The sequence below is a fragment of the Lycorma delicatula genome, chromosome 4 (assembly GCF_047948215.1).
Source record: "Lycorma delicatula isolate Av1 chromosome 4, ASM4794821v1, whole genome shotgun sequence".
Taxonomy (NCBI): domain Eukaryota; kingdom Metazoa; phylum Arthropoda; class Insecta; order Hemiptera; family Fulgoridae; genus Lycorma; species Lycorma delicatula.
Window position 1 is genome coordinate 87,220,874 of NC_134458.1, and position 21,670 is coordinate 87,242,543.

A 21,670-nucleotide genomic window follows, 5' to 3' on the forward strand; every position below is an offset into this window, starting at 1 on the left:
CAGTTCATGTTTGTGTAGTAAAGGGAGGGAGACTTCATAATAAACCTAGGTGAAGAATAAGAGGAAGAAAATAGCTTGTTGTTTTAATGATTAACAATTGTAACACTTCATAGGATGAAATGTGTTATTTTTTATTGTTATTATTGTGATAGTCATATTTTATGAAAAGTTTAGATCAACTATACTTGGATAATGATATTCAAATCGTTAATTCATTTCATTTAAACAGATAATTTGAAAAAGAGTGTTATTTTAATATAATGTCTAATTTTAATTTTACAGGTTGAGTATGAAACATGTTCTGAAAGTGATACATTTGACCATGCAGATAATTCCTTACCGTCTTCTGAAACATCTCCTATGAAGCGACTGAAAACTGATCTTGATGATCAAAATTCAAGTGTAAGTATATTTAATAGTAATAATTATTATAATATAATTTATTTCTGACCAAAAAAAAAAATTATAATATGTACATTAACGCTAGTGTTAAGTGAGTTTAAATATTTATAGTTTGTTCTCTTTTTATTATACTTTTCTCCAAGTTAACTGTTCATAACAAATGACTCGAAGAAAGTCATAATTCTTATATATTCTGATGCCCACCTCCTAAGTTGTTTCTACCCTGAGACCCAATTAGAAGGTATTAGGGACAGTTAATTGTTCCTAATAATAAAATTATCTCAGATATAATCAGGTATTTTTCAGAGATAAATATTTCAATTATTCATCTCTGAAATATTTTGCTCAAAGAAGATGGCATCATATTGCGTAATAAGAGAGAAGCATAATAATGTAGTTTTTTGTTGTGTTAAGCTGCAAGGCACTCAAAGCCTAGTTAGCTTACACTTTAGTTACTCAGGCCACATCAGCTGTAAATTAGTGGTTTTGACAACTATGATAAGGCTGCTACCTCTACCCTTTTCTAAAATTCTCTCTTAGTCTGGCCTCCAAGAAACCCATCTGTTATGTTGACACCTACAGGTTATGACTGTGTGCTTCTCAAAGATTGTAAATTCCTGCATTAACTATAAGGTTTCGTGATTCTTAGAAGAGCAAAATAAATTTGTAGAACCGAAAGTGTTCATTTATTATAAATTCATACTTAGTGTAAAATAGTAAATTATAATGATGGAAGTATAAAATATGTATTTTTCATCAAGTACTTGAAAATCTTTATGCAGAACCCACTTTGTAATGATATTTCTTTCATAAACACTGATACCTTTGAAAGATTGTTTTTTTTTACCAGGTTCACTTGTAATTATTATACAATCAATGAATGTTAGCACACTATTTAAATTTCTAAAATTAAATACAATTTCTTAATACAGTTAATAGTTTATTAAATCTACTTATTTCTAAATTTCAATTTTAAAATACACTATTTCAATTTCTAAAATTGTTCCCATTCTGATTTATTAGATGAATGTGCATTACTTTTAACACATGCATTTTAAATAGATCATCAAATTTTTAAGAATGACCAAATGTATTAATTTTCAAAGTCAGTTTTAATAATTACTATTTCCTGCAGTCTGGTTAACTTAAGATTATATTATTTATATTTCTGTTATGTATGGGAAGTTGTTATTTACTCTTTGATGGTTTGTATTCATTAATTTTTTTAACTATGATAAAAATATCATAGGTATATTCCTCCTGCCTTTTGTGAATGTTACTATGAGTTACCAGAAAACCTGTTGATTGATTTTAGGTAGATAATGAAATAGTAATATATATATATATATATATATATATATGTAACTTTTTCATATTTCAATTACTATTTCATTTATATATAACTGTTTAAATAATTCAATTATTATGTATTATTACAGGAAATGATAAAAATAATATATCCTTTTCATTCAATTTTTTTAACATAATTTTTTTCTAATAAAAACCTCACAGTTACAGTGTTGACAGTGCCAAAAAAGCACCTCTTGGAGGAAGGAGGATTGAAAATAACAAAATAATTGATGTAAAGATGTTATTGTGATTAATGTAGTTGTTGCATACATCTGAAAACTGTTAAAAAATGCTGGTCATGAGGAAATCAACTGTATTTAAAAGGCTGAGAATGAAAGGGGCTAATAAAGCATTATATTTTGTCTACTTATATATATATATATATATATATTGACTAATTTGGTGTGATTTAAGTTATCTCACAAATAAAAAATAATGAATTTATTCAATTACAACATTTCAGAATGCAGATTTGCTCTTTCTTAAAGTAAAATTAATGTTTACTAAACTTAAGTGTTCCTTTTTCCTATTTTCCTAATGGAGAGAGATTGAATTTTGTAATTGGTTATCAAAAATTTTAGTCCCTTATTTTGCTGAATAATTAATTATTACTGCATTTTAAACTGTAAAATACTTGTTTATTTACTTTTAGTGAAATCTAAGCAGGAATGGAATGGAATGCAAAGTTGGCGGGAGTTCTCCTTACTTATCGCAGAACCTGGACAGAGTCCCTTGCTGCTGGATGATTCTAATCGGGCGTGTTTTTAAAAGGGTTATTTTAAATGGCGGGTCTAATTTTACAAGTTTTGTTTATTTTTTTAGTGATTTTAATACGGATTTAGTTGCATTCCAATCCGTTGTTGAACCAGCGTTATCGAACCCATTTTATGGGCCGACCGCGGAAGGCTAGGCTTATGAAGCCTGTCCTCCCGACGTAATTCCCCTTCAGACCGTCTACTGAAGTCCTTTCGGTGCTAACGCTTAATAGGCTAGCAGGAATATGCCACAACAGGGCACTAACTATAAGGAGGGAGCAATGCGACCCCTACTCCGGAGGAGTCGCAATTGCTGGTTTGTTTTACTCTACTTGTAAGTTTTAAAAGGAGAGGTTGTGTAGAAGCTCTTCATCCACTTCTGCTATGGCTGCCCTTCAGGACGCATCTCTGCTGGGCTCTGTTCCGGACTCCAGTCCGTGATGTTGAGACGAGTAGTGGGTCTTCCTTCTTCTTCATCTTCTTCTTCCGAAGACCTCTTCATTCTTCTTTGGCCTGCACTTTCCAAGAATTGGCAGTAACCGAAGTTACATACCGTTAACCTTGAAATTCCCGAGGCCCCGAAGGGCTGAACGGGGGAAAGTGCGGGTTTCTTCCTTCTTCCGTGCTGTCCGTGGCTGCTGGGCTCGTTCCCTCTTTCTTCTTTCTTGAAAGGAAAGGTAATAAGGAACTTACAAAATGGTGATACCTATTCGCGATCGCGGTTTTGGGGCGGCGATTTTCTTAGAAGAAGTAAACAGAAATTATTCCCTGCACATAATTATTAATCTCCAGACACACGTGTGTCCGGGAAGGGGTTGGGGGGACCGCGTGGCCGCAGTGAAGAAACCATTTGTTTTTTTGTGGTGGCTGTTGGTATCTGCAACAAAAGAAACAGAACACACACACGAGAAGAAAAAAAAAAAATTAACTTTTATTTTATTTTAGGGTGACAGGATGAAAGGAAGGAAGGCCGTTTCCCAAGACGGCAAGACGAGTCATTCCACATCCACGTTTCTCCCGTTTCTGAAACAAGAGAAACAAAACACACGCGGGAAAAAAAAAAAAAGGTGACGACCGCGTTTTTGTTTTGACTACGACTTACCGTATTTTGATGTCTTGAGACCGTATCATTCGTGAAAAATTAAACACTCGCGACCCCGGAAACGCCTCTGACGCGCTATTCCGTTTATGGTTCATGCGATATGGAGGCCCCTAAGCCTGGTTTGTCGATTCTCGGCTCCCGCACCGCACCATCACGGTGGTTCGTCCAGTACGGGGTGAGGCCGCTTCCTTACAACTGTCGGGGTTGGGTCCTCTCGGCAGATGCCCCGAAGATGACTGTGTTCGGACACAGCCGCTCTCCCGAACAATCGGCGCGCCTGCGCCACCCCCACCTCGGACACGGATTGAAATCTCGCATCAGATCGGTGAGTGGCGTTCCTGACGAACCACGGAGCTCCAAAGATCGTCCGCAACGCGATGTTTTGGACGGCCTCGATCTTCTTTTGAAGCGAGGGGTTCAACACTGCCCCCCATGCCGGGTAAGCATATGTCAGAATCGGCAGTACGTACAGCCGAAAAATGAGTGGCTTAGTTGCCAGTGGGTACGGGCTGGCACTGTTCAGTACTGGGTATAGCGACTCTCTGGCGGCCTTAGCTCTCCGGGTCGCATAATTTACATGTTCGCCGAAGGTAAGCCGCCTGTCCAACACCACCCCCAGGTACTTAATCGTTTTCTCAAAAGGGATTTTCTCCCCTGAGATTTTCAGCTGTCTGGCCGGTTTTCGTGTCTTGTATGTGAACATCACGGCCACCGATTTTTCACCGTTGACCCTGATTCTCAACATATCAAGCCACGGTTCCACTAAGTCCAGCTGCCTTTGGAGCCTCCGGACCGCGTAATCCACATTTGCGGATTCGTAGAGATATGCCGTGTCGTCTGCATAAAGGGCCGTTTTGACCCCTTCCGATAGCGGCATATCGTTCCGTTCACGTACAAAGTGTACAAGAACGGGGAAAGCACTGCTCCTTGGGGAACCCCAGCGGCTATTTCTCTGGTAGAGGAAATCGTTTCCCCTACGCGCACGACAAAACGTCGGTCTAGCAAATATGACCGCATCAGTCTGACATAGCGGTACGGAATCGCCGATCGCGCTAGTTTATAAAGTAGCCCGCTATGCCAAACTTTGTCAAAGGCCTTGGCCACATCCAGAAAAACGGCTGCAGTCACCGCTTTCCTGTTCAGGAAAGGTCATCTATTATTTTTACCAGTTGGAGGGTCGTTGAGTGACCCTCCCTGAACCCAAATTGCTCGGGCCGCACTTCTCCCTCCATGTATCGCCTCAGTTTTTCTAGGAAAATTCTCTCGAACAACTTAGACAATACCGGTAACAGGGAGATTGGCCTATAATTACGTGGGAAAAGTGAACTTTTCCCCGGTTTGGGTAAACATACGACTTTGGCCGTTTTCCAACAATTCGGGAAATATCCAACGTACAAAATGGACGTGAATATCACCGAAATTGTTGTAATCACGGAGGCCGGTATGTTCCGGAATGCATGGGCGCTGATCCCGTCGACACCCGGGACCTTGTCGGGGCTTGTGGCCTTAATGGCTGCGGAAACTTCCGCTTCAGTGACTTGGTCAATCTCTAGAGGGGCGTCCTCCACCTGTGAGAAATAATCTACGAGAAAGGATTCCACCTCGGTTGTGTGCTCGTCGTTCGGGGCGGGAGGGGGGTTTGGAGTGAATTGCTCCTCCAAGGTATCGGCGAAAACTTCGGCCCTCTCCGCCTCCGAATATGCAAGAAAACCTCGCCGCCCCACAACCGGATGATGAGGCTTCTTCCCTTCTCGTAGTCTCCTGTTCAACCTGAACACCGAGGAGATGTCAGAGACCGAGGCGAGGTATTCGTTCCACGAATCCTCTCGGTGGCTTGTCAGCAGTTGTTTCACCCTGTCCGTTTGGTCATAAAAAGCCCGTTTATCAGCGGGGGACAGGGTGATTCGATATCTCCTCCTCAGTCGTCGTTTCTCCGTTATGGCTTCGGAGATATGAGGAGGGAGGTCGTTTCGAACAACTCCTCGAGTTTTGGCCGATGAACTGCCTGCCAGGGCCTCGGTCATTGACGACGTGACGCGCCCGACAGTGTCGTCGATTTCCTTCGGGGTGTTCAGGAGCCCAGGATTTACCGGCCTGTACTCCCGCTGGAGGGTCTCGTAGAACCTTTTCCAGTTGACTGACCTTCGGGGTATAGGCGGGGGATCTCGGCCATCCCCTGCCTGACCTAGTTCCAACAAGACAGGGGAATGGTCCGAGCTGAGGTCTTCTATCGTTTCAATCATGAACGGGAGGGTACCCCCTTCATGACTGCGATATCTAGCACGTCAGGCCTACATCTGCCTGAATGATGAACGTACGTGGGCACCTCAGGGCCTACGACGACCAAGCGGCGGGCTCTCGCCCTTTCGTTCAGCAATCTGCCATTCGGGTTTGTCAGATTGCTGTTCCATGACACGTGTTTGGTATTGAGGTCGCCCATGAGTATCATGGGCCCATCCCAATTTTCCACCACGGCATCCAGATCTGCGCCGGTTACCGCATCGTTCGGCTTGCTATAAGCCGAAACCAGCCGATACACCGTACCTAGATGCTCCACATGCACACACGTTTGTTCCATAACGTTTGTATGAAGAACAACGCGCGTATGCATGTGGCGTCTATGGACTAAAACCGCAGTTCCACCAGAGGCGCGGCATCCGGGTCGTACTGGCCTATCCGTCCTATATGTAAAATAGTTCCGAAGGGTCAGTTGCCTGCTTGGGTTCAAGCACGTCTCAGACAACAGTATCACGTCTATCAGTAGATCCTCGGCCAGACGGCATAGTTCCTCCGTCCGGCCTACTACTGAGTTGGCGTTCCACTGCAAGAGTCTGAGGGTGGGTCTAACCATACCTAGACAGTATAGCCATGACGGGGTGGCCGGTTTCGGTTTACTGCTGGAGACGCCTTTTGATGCGGCCGCCCTTTTGGTGGAGCGCGGGGCCACAGGGGCCGCGGTGTTTTTAACAGCCTGGTTGGCCTTCCCAGCCGGACCAGGCTTTGCCTTTCCCGTCGAGGAAGGCTTGGCCTTCCCCGCCGGGGCCGGCTTTGGTGCAGCCTTTTGTTTCACCACCTTTTTGGTGGTTGCCGCCGGTTTTGGGTTTTGGTTCTGGCATCTGTGGCACTGGGGCGGCCCCCCTCGTAACACAAAAGCAGTCACTGTGACCTTGAGTAAAAAATACTGCTAAGGTCATAAACTGTGCGCGTCTTAGGGGTCCTTTTCAGGGCCACTAGGCAGGTTGGGGTTTCCCGACCGTCCCTTGTGAGGAGCTTCTTTACGGAAGTCACCTCAAAGCCAAGGAAGGTCAGTTCCTCCCTTACCTCCTCCGGTGTAGCCCCATAGGGGATCCCCCGTATAACTACCTTCAGCTCCCTATCCTTCGGGAGCTGAAAGGAGTGGAAGGCGACTCCCTTCGAATGCAGAAAACTCTGCACCGCCCGGTAGTCCGCCTCGCTGCCCAGCTGCAGCCTGATGGACAGCCCGGTGCTCTTGGCAACCAGGCGCCCCCGATCCTCGATGTCGCACGCTAGTGCTGGCCACTTTTTTGGGCAGTCGAGCATTATTGGCGGGATTTTCTCCCGTCTGACGGTAGCAGGCTGTGATGGGGCCCCATCATCAGCCTGCGAGTTGGCGGCTGCTGCAGCCCCTATAGCGGGCTGCAGCAGCCGCCAACCATGGGAGGAACGGAGTCCTGATGTTTCTGGCGCTTTCGAGCGCCTGCCCCGCTTTCCTCTCCTTCGACGGACAATTCCGGAGAGGGAGAACTGGGTGGGGGAGGCCTTATTTTTCCTTCCATGAAGGAAAAAATAAAACCGAAATTAAAAAATTAAAATTAAATCTTATATTAGCACTGCTTATAAACTACACTTGCTGTAACAAAATACACAACAAAAATAAAATTGGGAAGTTTAATTTCCTGTTAAAATAAAAATTTTTTTAGATATATCACAATAGTCCTATAATGTTAGGCTATTAGTCTAATGTAAAACTAATGACTATAAAAGTTCACTTTACATTGTTAAAAAAAATAAAATAGAAATGAAATTAAGAAAAGGATTATCCTTTTCTTAAGTGTCTGGACTGGAATCCAGGTAGCTGGCCGCCCGGCGGATGTCCTAACAGACCCTTCTTACATTGTCTGGCGACGCAGGTAGAAGCCCTGTTGAATACCGGTCTGGACTACACACAACTCACTGAACACAGAGCACAATAGAATACAACCTTTCACTAGCAAAGCCAAGGATGGAATCTCCCCCTAAGCAGGAGCTTTTTATAAAAAGGGTCAACATCTGTTATCAGTAAATATTAATAATTTCAGATCCAGCCTTTTCTTAGAGATCAGAGATTATTTTGATAAGTAAATTATTTTGACTGTTTACTGTTGAGTTATACAGTTCATAGAATTATAATATTTTTAAAATAGTCATGTTTGCTTTGAGTTAATTAAACCAGATCCTTTACAAAATTTTCTATCCACTACATTGTCCATATTTCTGTTCTGTAAATTCGAAACGGAGATCTGTACTACATGTCAGCAATGTTAAGGGTATTTTTACTTAAGTATAAAAAGATATAGCTTGAATAATACATAGTTTTCAACAAAGTTTTAATACTCATAGTTTTCAATTTGAATATGTTTTCCATTGTAGCAGTACGGTTTTTCCTTTTGCCTCGCTTTATCTCTTCTTATATCATTTATTAAAATGGAATCGATTGCTGGGTTCACTAACTGATGCCAGTAACATGTGAGAAAACTGTGTTTAGTGTTACTAACTTTGATAATCTAAAGAACCGGTCTATTAAAGGTTGCTTCCATTGTTTTTTATTTCATTCTTATTTCACATCCTGTTTTCCAGATGTTTAAAAATCATGAGGTTGTAGGTATATAATTAACCCAAGATCTATGTATGGGTCTTGGGTAAATTATTATGTATGGGCTTTGGGATCGGTGAACAAACAATTTTGAAAATGATATTTTATTCAAATAGATTTTAAACAATAATTATTTATTCTTATGCTGGCCAACCTGCTTTTATACCAATAAACATTACAATTGAGACGCTTTTATCTATAAGACATATAAACGTATGATTTATTTTATAACTTGATGATCAATTGTTATATTTATATAAATTTTATTTTATTTTAATCTTTATCAATTTTAATATGTGAAGTGAATATTTACAACATATACAAGTTTATCACATGTTCCTGAAGATGGAAAATAATTTTTCCAAAAGCAGTAGAATATAAATAATTAATTGCAATAGTTGGTAAGCGGAATCTATAATTTATATTTTTGTATTATATATACCAATGGCATGCTAAATAAAATGAATCTATGTTATTTTATTATTTTTTTTAAACATAAATGAATGTTCTTTTTTTAAAATTATCTTTTTAAAAATATGGTCAGTTTTTTAATATCTCCTTTACAGAACTTTTATTCATTATAAGAAATAGATACTATTTAAAAAAAAAAAATATTTTCCTTAAGATGAAATCACTTTATTGAAGCCAGACAGTTAATTATGGACACAATAGCATTAATCCCAGTTAGCTGTGAGAACAACAGTTTTTGTGAATATTAAACTTTATTGAATCAATATCAAGTTGTTTCATAGTTTTTTGATCAAAACACTGACAAGTTCGTAATTGGTATTAAAAGGTTTACAGCAACAAAATTACTGAGAAATAAAAAAAAAAATTATTTGTAAGACTTTTTTAAAATCTTCATGTCTGACGGTTAAATGAGGAGATAGTCAAAAGAATTTTAAATGGGTTGTAACATACTCCTTCTAAACTACTGAACGTAAGCATATATCATGATAGATGTGTTTATAAGAAATTTCATTCTTTCCTGTTATGTTCTTTTCCATATATTTCATTTATTTTATTATATTTTTTATTCTGCAAAGTATTCTCACAAAATTTTGCAAAAGCAGTATATTGCGTTATATAGAACATAAAGTTTAGCATGGAAGCTTTCATTTCAGGGATATTTAATCAAATATATTTATTTATTTTTTTAATAAATATTTATTTTTTTAATAAACCTGTGGGGGGATTACTTTATTTAATTTAGATATTTGCAAAAATTCACAAGAAAAAATACATTATTTTTTGTTAAATCAGTTGAAGATAATCTAAATTATATAACAATAAACCTATTTTCATTGACTGTGTGTGCGTAGATTCCAGGATTCCGGATACATTGAGCTCTAAATGTCACTATTTGTGGATTAATATTGTTTCATGCAATGGAAAATTTGCCATTATCATTTACGTTGTACCACATATAAAAGTTTGGTAGTTTCTTTTCTGCTAAAGCTTACGTTGTGAGCATGATCTATAAGATAACTGATGTAAATATTAAAATTATTTTAAATAATTCACTAAAAAATGGTTTTCTAATTTTATGGCTTTACTTATGTGTATAACAATTAGGAGTTTGTTTTTTACTTAAATATTACAAGTAGTATTTGCATTTATTCGCTCTTTTTGTTTCAGCAGCGGTGGTCAAATGAAAGCCTTCCAGGCGGTGAACTTAATGGCTCGTCGAACATGAAGTGGAGTAGAAGTATAGAAGACTTAGCAGGTAGTTATAGTAACTTAAGCAGTGAGTCCCGTAAGCCTGCACTTCGCACTCAGTTGGCATATCAGTTGAGTGGAAATTCAAACAAACTTCTTAGAAGACCAATTTATCCTATACGACCAGCCTCCGGTGTTGGTAAAGCAAACGGTGTATTGCCATTTAATAAACCGACAGGCAGTTTGATATTAGAGAGAAGTGCTTTGCTGCCGGTATTTAGACTGCTCAGTGCAAGTGACCTCGCTCATTGCGCATTGGTTTGTCGTGCTTGGTCACAGTTAAGTTCTGACCCGCTTCTCTGGCAACATATGGATCTATCAAAAAAGAGACTGACAGCTGCCTGCCTGGCTGGGATTGTACGTAGACAGCCTGAATGTCTTATACTGGATTGGACTGGTATCGCAAAGAGGCAGTTGGCGTGGCTGGTGGCTAGGTTACCACAGCTAAAAGAGTTATCACTAAAAGGTTGTGCATGGGGTGGAGTAGCCGCCCTGAGAACATGTACCTGTCCTCCTTTGATATCTCTTGATTTAAGTTACGTTTCTGGAATGAATGATGGTTCATTGAGAGATGTACTGAGCCCTCCCCCAGATTCTCGGCCTGGATTAGTCGACACAAAATCTAGGCTGAGAAATATTCGTACATTGAAACTAGCAGGATGTGACTTGTCTGATGTCTCTCTTCGATATATCGTGCAAAATCTTCCTCAATTGACCACATTAGATGTCTCATCTTGTTCGCGACTGACAGATGCAGGAGTAGCCCAACTGGCTACAGCACCTGCTGCTACAATTACCACATTGACCTGCCTCGACCTCTCTGGTTGTCGTTTATTGACTGAAGCTTCCCTGGAACATCTCACTCGGTGCACCGCTCTTGAACGTATTGACCTCAGGCATGATAATCAGATTACTAGTGCAGCAATAGCAAAATTTGTGGCAGGAAGAAGTGGATTTACTATTACAGATGGAAAATTAATCGAAAAATGTTTATGAATACACTTGTGAATAAGTTATTTATGTCGGTTTTACATATCTATAGACCTTTTTGATAGTATTTATATATAAAAATCCTCATAACAGGTAGATATTTTAAATAATTTTTTTTATGATCAAACAGCAAACAGATATTATTACATCTCATATTTGATTATTTAATGATATTTTGCTTTGGTTTGTCATTGCTGAACTGGTACTCTACGAATGTCGAATGATAATGAAAAATGGTTCTTAGTTAAACATGTACTGTTGTAGTATTTCTCTTTTACTGTTATGATTACTACTACTATAACACTGTTGTCACCAGTATAAAAATGATGGTTATTTTTGTTTTATAAAATGTAACAGTTAAAAAAAAAAAAACATCACAATGCATAATAACTGTGTAGTAATTTCTATATTATATTATAAAATGATGATTAAGTGATCAATGAAAGTATTATATTATCAATATATAAATATTATATAAGAATGCATATATAAATATATATTTATATAGGTTATAATTTAGGAAAATTATATGTTATATTTTGAAGAAATTATTTATCCATGTAGATATTAAGATTTTAACCATTGATTTTTTTTTATGGTATTTACTGGAAGTGGTATTTGCACAATAATATTATTTACATAATATTTTATTATAACCAACTGCCACATATATTTTTACAATTGCACTAAGTAATTGTTTAAATCATATAAAAAAAAAATCATTAATACATAGTAAGCATAATTATGTATAAATTATTTAGATAGAATTACTCAACAATGCCAAATGTAGAATTTTAATATATTTAGAATTTAAGTGCTATTTAACAGTTTTATTTTTCATTTATTTTATTTTGCATGTATTCTTTCTGTTTTTAAGAAGAGCTGTATCCTCAGTTTTCTCTCTCCCATCTCTTTCTGTCAGTCTTTCTCTCTCATATTTGCACGTACATTTACTTAAAACACTTATTGATCTACGTAATGAAAATGTGTTGTGTATATGTGGAACACTGAGAAAATTATCTGGTCACAGATTGGGTTTGTAAGGAAATAGTTTTATAAATACACAAGAAACCATATAATTAATTAAAGTCATAATATTTTGTTAAACATTTGTGTTTTATTCCATATAATAAAGTAATAATTGTAACTTCCAAAAAATAATCTGAGAATAAAGTGAAGATGAAATATTTTTGATTAAGATCTGAGAAATTGTTTACTGAAGTACAATAAAAATGCTTACTATATTTTTTTCAAAAGATTAAGGAAAAAGCTATGTTAGTCAGAAAATGCTTTAATTTTTAAATATAAACTTTTATATTTGTATAATTCAATAGAAATATGCTTCTGTTTTCCTACCTTAATGAAGATGCAAGGGCACAAAAGTGGTAAATTAATTCTACAGTAATTTTAAATATAAATCATAAAGTTAAAACACATTTAAAAAACTGCTAATGTAGTATAACAATATATAAAAATAGAAAGTAGTATTAGTATATTGATAGTAGGCGCAAGCATTCTACTTGATTAACTTTTCTTTTACTAAACTAAGAACCCATGAACTTAACAAAAAGCATGTATTAGTGAAAGAAATAGTATTTGCCTTTTATTTAGTTAATTTTTTCCAGGTAGTAAATGTAGAATTATAACTGTAAAAAGAAGGGGGATTGCCTTCATAGTTCTGTGTACTACAAACCTATATCAACATCAGTAAATTAATAGGTGTTACTTTCTTGCTATTACTTTTTTAAATAAATAAATAAAATAAAAATAAATGTTTAAGTGTATGGAAGTAGTGAGATGGATAGTGATCAATAAAAATATGTCAACAAGTGTAATTAAGGAGTTAAACCTGGGACTAGGTCAGCAATTTGCTGCTATAAATTGCCAACCGCATAATGACACCCTCCCAAAAGTATACATCCCCTTGCATCAATAGCATGTGCTTCTAATATTTTCTTTTTTTTGACAAATAGAAACACCACACAATCAAATATTGAAAAATCACTACATTTATGTGTAATGGAAAAGTCATTACTTATAGGAAACAACTTTATAATTAAGGTAATATTTATACAGCTTTGTTGTAGAAAGAAAATCAAAAACAAAAACATATCCTTCACATTCACAAGAAAAAACTCATAACACGAACATTTTCAACACTAGAAAGGATACAAAGATCGGAATGTATGAAAAAGTACTGGGAGGACTGCTAGGCTCAAACAGTCCCATCGAAGAGACTTGGATAATGGACTGACTAAATTGATCCTATGCAGTCATAAAAAATAATAATAATATAACTTTTTGGGGTTTGGAAACTGATTAAAGATCTATTATAATAAAGAGATTTTTATAAGTCATGATATTGTTAGTCATTTTACTGAGCCATATGTTAATTTTAAATATAGAAAAAATGGTTTATAATAATGTTAAAAACATTAAGAAAGCAGTATGTGTCATGCTTATAATTCTCATTAATACATTGTAATTATCCTTATTGTATTTATTAAAAGCATTTATAAATGAAAATATTATGTCTGTAAAATTGTAATCTATTAAAGAAAAATAAGTACCATTGTTATATAATAAATCATGCAATCCAAAAAAGTAAAATTCTGAAGAATTGCTTTGGTTTATTCAAATCTGTACAGTTCAATAAAGTGATTTGATTCTAAATAAACAGGAATTAAATAATGATTAGTAGTTTAAATAAAATCAAACAGTAAAAATAAATTATATAAAACTTAAGGCACAGACTATGCAATAGTATGTGTTATAATAATAACAATAATAATTAACAAATTATTACTATTAATTTTACTATTTAATTGTTTTTAATGAACAGATTCACAGGTCAAATATTAGTATTAAATTTATTAAATAGTTGATACCAATAATGTAAACTTGTCCTTTAATAAAACATTTTTCAGAACCTTGGAATATATTCTTAAAGTAGAGGAAATCTTTTCCTTTGTTTTTTGAGATCTCTTTAAGAACTTTCCTTATCAGATAACATCTAAAATATGCCATACTAGCTAGTACTGTCATCAATTTTATAATGATAATTTTTGATAATTTAAAAATAAATAAAAAATTTACAGACAATAAAAAATCCAATGATGTATAACCCATTATTAAACATAACACATACATATTTGTAGTTGTTCTTTTACCAATGTAAAACCTTGCAAAGAAATAAAAAATCTCAAAAAAATATTGGTAATGGTTTCAGATGGCAGTAGAAAGAGCATTAATTGGATATCATGATCAATTAATTATACTAATGAATTATAATTGTACTTGTGAAATTTTTACTTAACAACTCTTAAAATATTAAAAAGCATTCTTTCACTGTTTATTAAAATAAATCTGATTTAAAACATTTCAGTAGTTCTAATACTAAAAATAATCAATTATTAAACTGTTATATTTATAATTTTAGGTTTTTGCTTTTTCTGTTTCATGATTGGTTTACAAAAATTTATAACCTTAATTTTTCTTGCAATGAGAGCTAAATTGTTAGTCTCCAACCAATTTTTAATTATAGGCAACTCCATTTCTTCCAATAACAAGTAAGTGAACTTCTATGAAGATAGCTGATTCTTTATCACCAAAGCAATAAATTTTCTCATGATTACATTTGATTCATTTAGCTTACATGTTAGTATTTTGTAAATGTCCTAACATTTTTCTTGTGAAATTCTATATTAAAGATTATAAAAGACACTTGTCGCCTGATTTAATTTCATTTAACAACTTGAAAACTCACTATTTGTAAAAAATGATGAGGTTAGTTTTAAATCTTCCATGATAGAACAAAGATTTTCAGTAAAAGTAAATGATCAGCACTTTGCTAGTGTCAGATATTGCAGTTGAGATACTCTTATGGTCTAATATTTACTTGTGTTATCTTTGTACTTCTCAAAATCATGTTGAAGTTAAAAGCAGTTTAAGAAAAAAGTGTGTAATTTAAACAAGGGTTATTGTTATAATAATAGTACACTTCATGCTAATGCAGAAATGTACGAATGCTAATGCAGAAATATATTACTAGTCTAGCCCCTACTGAGAATGTACAAGACTTACTCTTCATTTACACTCATACATATCATTCTCATTCATCCTCTGAAGTATTATCTAAACGGTAGTTACCGGAGGCTAAACAGGAAAAAGAAAGAAGAAGAAAGCCCCTAATAGTATTTTTTAAGCTTTAGCAGACCTCAGCAACATGTAAATTACCTAAATATCTTATTATTAGCCATAAGTCAATAGTGCCTTGCTTCAAGCAATATAATAATATCTTTCATACTTATAAAAAATAAAGAAAAATGTGACTTCTGTATCCTAATTTAAATTTAAATAATACGAATAGGTTCTGTGAAGAATTCAAACTAATTATTCAGTTAACCCTTAATTAATTAAGAACTTTCTAATAGCAAAAATCTGTCTTTTTGTACTGGAAGTAATCAAATTAATTGTGTATTTTCATACTTTTGCATGCTAAATTATTGAAAGTGTATATAATTTAATAATATAAATTTTCTTTTCATCTAATCAAAGCAATCTTCAGTTATACAATTGTACTACGAATACCATTCCAGATGTTTGTAGTATTAAGTATAGCTATTTTATTGTATTTGGAGTGAATAAAAATATATTTAATGTTACATGTTGCAGGCACATTTTCATTTTCTGGTGGCCAGTAATTTTTCATTACGTCTAATACCGAGTTGGATTAATGGCTTTCATAATCTGCCGTTATGTGAATTCACTTAAATATACTATGATGCAATATGATGCCCAGCTGTTCCGCGATGCTTTTTATTTCACCATTTGGTGATATTACTAAATTTATATGGTAAATAATATTCAGTAATGGCTACTAAAATTTATAAAGCTATTTAAATTCATTATCAACTTGTTTAAAGAAAATAAATCTAAATGGCACCCATGTAGATATTCATTTGAAAGATTTTGTATGCAAGATTGTGTGCTATTTTACACTCGTACTAAAACAAATATTATTAAACTGCGTATAATTCAACTTGCGTATTATTTAATTAAATATTAATTATCAATTAATTTATTTTAAATAATTAATGTTAATTATTATTTAATTTATTAGTATTATTTGTATTAATTTAAAATGCGTATTATTCAACTTGCAGAAGTATGAAAATATAGAAATAATTTCATTATTTTCTAGTAGAAAAAATTCAGATGTAATTAAGAAGTTTCATAATTTATGTCCATTTTTTGAGAGAAAATTAAATTATATGTATACCTTTTTCTAAAACTATCTTGTTGACATTGGTATTTTGCTTTAATACTTACTTGTTTCACATAATAAATATACTTATGGATTAAACACATTCAAACTGCAAATAAGTAACATATATGTCCAGGTTAAACAGTTTTGGCTGTAGAAGGATTATTATTTTAGTAAGGAAAATTTGAAAAAATATAAAGAAATAAATACTCAAAAAAATTTATATAAAATTGAAATTCTTAATTCAATTAAAACTTTCCTTTTCTAGTTAAATTATGTCTATTTTTCATTTTGCGTTTACTGCGGAGAACATTTAACGTGAAAACTTTGTAAATATGAAACATTAACTGGGTCTTAAACCTGCAGAGCACTAAAACTATCAGATGCTGCAAATGGCTAACTAAATAATTTTATATTTTTTTAACAGAAATTTTGTTAAGATGTTGACCAGAGGCCTTGATTTGAAGATTTATTTATTCCTGTTTTGGGTTGAACAATCTCACATCTGATTTGCTCTAACAACATATATACATGACAAATGAACAAATGAACATCTTATAGAGTACAATAGATGAAGTATTTTGGATCAAAGTATTTTTAACTCTAAATGAAATGAGCATTATGAAGTAATACTAGGATCATTAATGAAATGAAAATTTAAATTTTCATAATTTATAAATATAATATCTATTATGTGTTTCTATATATGCAAATTTAGTGTGTTTTAATTTTACAAGTTGCATATTTATCCTCATCAGTGCCAGAATAAAACAAAAAGAAAATTTTCAACAGGTAAACCTTAAAAAGAGGTCTGTACAATTAAAAATACCTCAATACTTTTAATAGATGTTTTTAAAGAATATTTAAAATGACTCTTGGTTTAACAAATAGTAATATTTTTGAATGACCACAAGGTAAAAATTGAGATGGTTTTAATAACAGAAATGTGAATAATTCTTATTACTTTGGATGTCTATTAATTTAAGCGCTGATATTTTGAAGCAGACTACAGTCTGCAAAAATAATCAAACAATGCAGAAATAATCATAAATTAGAATATTTTATTAAAATACTTATTTTAAAAAGAAAATACATTATAAGGAAAATCGTACAGTTCTTCAAGGGAAAAATGTTTGTGTGCATATGTAGAATTGTGTGCTACTATTATATTCTAATAACCTAATAAACTATTGTATTTTATTGCATTCTCTTAATGAAAATGGTAATGCAAAGACTAAAAAATAATACCAATCATTTCATGTTAAATGTTCTACATTTAGATATAATGCTTTTACATTTGTCAGTCTAATTTTGTTAATTTTTTCAAATTATAAAATTGCATGATAAAAATAATAAGAAATTTAAATCAGGATGTATAAAGTAAACATCTTATTAATGCAATTTTAGCTAATATTAAATCTATTAACATCTGGAGAAAATTTGTTATAGAGTATAGATCCTACCGTAAACTGGCTTCTGTACATTTTTTTTTACTATAATAAATTATAAACTAGCAATTCTTTTAATTTCTTATTTGTACTGTGAAGTTTAAAATTCTGTGAATTAAATTTTTTGTGAAAAATCTTTTATTACTTTGCCGAATTTCACATTTCTTTTTTTTTAATGCTGTACACATTCATAATATCCATGAATCAGATTTCTATGATTAGAGAACTGTATAAATATATTACCCTTTAAATAAATTGTTGTATTTGAATCAAAATGTTAGGTCCATTTTATTTCTTTTTCCACTACATTTATTAAACAGTATATTTTCTAAACCACAGTTACTAATTGTACAGAATAAGCTACTTCACAACTCATGAATTATATACATAATCTTATAATATTTTATAATATTTTTATTTTATTTTATTTATATAAATAAAATATATAATATTTTATTTTATTTTTATAATATGTTATAATATTTTTTTGGAAAAGTCAAGGTCTGAGCATTGAAAACATCTGCCAAGTATCATCAGGTATGCTGTTATGCCTTTGGTCATTCAGGTTCATCATTATATATTTTTCTATTTATTATATTCAGGAAACCTTTTTTTGGCAATTTCTTGCTTTATAATGGTACAATTGTGGTCAATCTGTACATGATATGTTGTGAAAATATTTCTTTCTATTAAAGTCCATATTATTCTACATTGTTGGTTGCTATAAAATGTGCAGCTGCAAAATATAGTGTATGCACTACTGATTAGTACTAATTACTACTGATTATACACTATTGAGCTACAATTATGTGTTGAATGTCACTATTGTCAAAAAATTCTAAAATTTATACAGTAACTTTTTTTTGTTTTGTTTGAAAGTTTCTCTTTTCAAATTGTAATGAACGATGAAATTTATTAAAAAGTGATTATCTTCATCTAATTCTAACCAACAGTTTTTTGTCTTATTTCTAAAATATTTTACTTTCTTCCTTTTTTTTAATCTTACCTACATAGGTGTTTTATCCATTTTTTATTACGTAGCGAAAAAGCAGATGTATAAAACAGAAATGTATTTACAACAATATATAATATATATTTATATATATATATTTATTATTTATATATTTATATGCATTTTTTTGTAAACTACACACAATACAAAAAAGTAATGCAAAAAAAAGTTACTCAAATTGGAGGGGGACACCTCATAGTGACCTTGGATTTGATCTTTTAATTGACCTTAACTGTTATTTCAAGGTTAACATGATTTTTTCAAATGGAATGACATATTTTTGATCCCCACTAATGAAAAGAGCAGAAAATTCTACATTGAAATATGTGGTCACAGTATGATCTTTGAAATTATTTCAGGGTGTTTCATTTTAACCGCCCCAGGCGATTTTCTCATAAACTACATACAATATAAAAAAATTACCTAAACAAAAGTTACTCAGATTGCAAGGGGGCTTCTCTTGGTGACCTTGGACTTGATGACCTTATTTCAAGGTTAATATGATTTTTTCAAATGGAATGACCTACTTTTGACCACACCCATGAAAAGAGCAGAAAATTTTACATTGAAATATGCAGGTCACACATATGGCCATGGGCCTTTTTTGAAGGTCATTTGGTTTTCCATCAGTGATAGTGTTGTATGAGTTACATGCTTTTGAAGGTCATATAATGATATTCCTGGAATATTTGTATTCCAGGCCAGTTATCTCGTAAACTGTGGGAAAGAATGTAAAAATGACTACACTATCATCTAACACTATATCTGATTGTTAGGTGTATGATTTTCAAAAAATGTCCAAGGTCATATGTGTGACTATATATTTCAATGTAGAATTTTCTGCTCTTTTCAGTGATGGGTTCAAAAATAGGTAATTCCATTTGAAAAAGTTGTGCTAACCTTGAAATAAGGTCAAGGTCACCATGAGATGTCGCAATGTGAGTAACTTTTATTTAGGTAATTTTTTTGTATTGTGTGTAGTTTACGAGAAAATTTACTGGGGAAATTAAAATGAAACACCCTGAAAAAAGGTACAAGGTCATATTGTAACCACATATTTCAATGTAAAGTTTTCTACTCTTTTCATTTCTGGAGTCAAAAATATGTCATTCTATTTGAAAAAAAACATGTTAACTTTGAAATAACAGTCAAGGTCACCATGAGATGTCCCCCTTCAATCTGAGGAACTTTTGATGAAGCCATTTTTTTGTATTGTGTGTATTTTATGAGAAAATCACCTGGGGCTATTAAAACTGTGTGTGTGTGAAATTTGACAATACTACATATTTGTCACTAATATTTTTTTATTCTACAAGGCTAGACATTTTGATTTCAAGGTGACACCCTATTAGAATTTCATATTTCTCCAGTGCATTAGTGATTTATCTATGATACAGTATAAACTGACAGTTAAAAGATTTTTTGCCATCATTGTAATGAATTTATGTATTAAATTTTTTTCTCTAAGACTCCAGTCAATATTCTACACTAACACATATAAAGGTCTCAAATTTGATGTATAAGGATAAGTTATAAAATTTATATATACATCTCTTTTTATACAGTCAGTCAGTCAGTTAGTCCATCTTGGTGGCAAAGTGATGCAAACTTGGACAAAGAAATTAAAATCGAATGTTTTTAAATCCCTCTCATTTGAGTGTATACATTTTTTAACCCTATGGTTACAAATAAACAAAGAACAGACAGTAATTATGTATTTTAATCTGTTTCTGAAGAGGTTATCAACTATTTCAAAATAGATATCAAACACACCTGAAGTCAATATAAAATAACATAATCAAGTTTTAGACTTCTTAGCTAATTTAATAATTATCTCAAAAATCTACTTGATCTATCAGTAGTTTTTTTACTTCATTGGTTAATGGTAGCGGTATAAATTTGTAATTATTATCCAGGAAACATCTTTTTGTCATTTTAGTATTTTTATGTGAATACTCTGCTCACCAATTATTAACTTTTTTTTTACTTATTGACATGTTATCACTTGTTTTACTTTAGGATATTTTTATCAAAAAATACTTCTATTGATAATAAATGAAATTTCATCATAACTCAATTTATTGAAATTAATACTTACTTAGTTGTTCCTCTTGGCCTACGAGTTGGAGAAGTAATGAGAATTATTTAGCTTTTTGTGTTTTACACTTTGTCTTACACTCTACTAATCTCCCTTTCTTCATTCAACTGGCATTTGAATATCATCCTCCATCTCTTTTATGGCATACCTCTTTCTCTTGTTCCATACATCATTTCCAGTTCCACTTCCTTACCATCCAGCCCTTTAACATTTCATAAATCTAATACTTTGTAAACATCATCTGTTAAGTTTCAATAGTTCTGGTCCAATTATCGTCTACCATTTCTCCATTAAGTAAAAGTAACTTCAAGTTTCCAAAGGACTATGCTCCTAGAGGTGAGACTAGAAGACTAGAATCTAGGTGCCTGGCCGTTTGCTTGTGGAACCTCTTCAACGGATTGAAGATGGGAACTCAAAGCTTTCCTGAGATAGTGTGAAGATTACACATATTCAGGTTGGAACCCCTAAAGTAAGGATAAAACCCATAGCTTCCAATATAAATCTGTTCACTGATCTGCTTTTTGCAGTTTAAATAATAGAGTTGGAATGGAGAGGTTAAAAGGAATGTCTTATCAATGTTGGTGAACTACATCAATATAGTTTACTCACTCCCATTTGTCCAGAACTAATGCCCCAATTACATTAATCTGTATGG

The 21,670-nt window shown here is 33.3% G+C and overlaps 1 protein-coding gene across 7 annotated transcripts in view; it reads left to right on the plus strand.

Annotated features, from left to right (window-relative positions):
- Positions 1 to 21,670, plus strand: part of Kdm2 (Lysine demethylase 2) — a 211,671-nt gene that overhangs the window by 182,066 nt on the left and 7,935 nt on the right. Inside the window, exons 11-13 of one of the 7 annotated variants that reach the window (XR_012756137.1) lie at positions 283 to 402; positions 10,121 to 10,208; positions 15,866 to 16,046. Coding sequence is in view for 6 of the 7 variants with exons in the window: in XM_075363503.1 (XP_075219618.1) it covers positions 283 to 402; positions 10,121 to 11,197 (1,197 nt within the window). In the remaining variant the exon portion in view is untranslated. Of the gene's footprint in view, positions 1 to 282; positions 403 to 10,120; positions 11,549 to 15,865; positions 18,047 to 21,670 lie in introns of those variants that run through there. The other 6 variants (XM_075363507.1, XM_075363508.1, XM_075363503.1 and 3 more) reach the window with 6 other exon arrangements.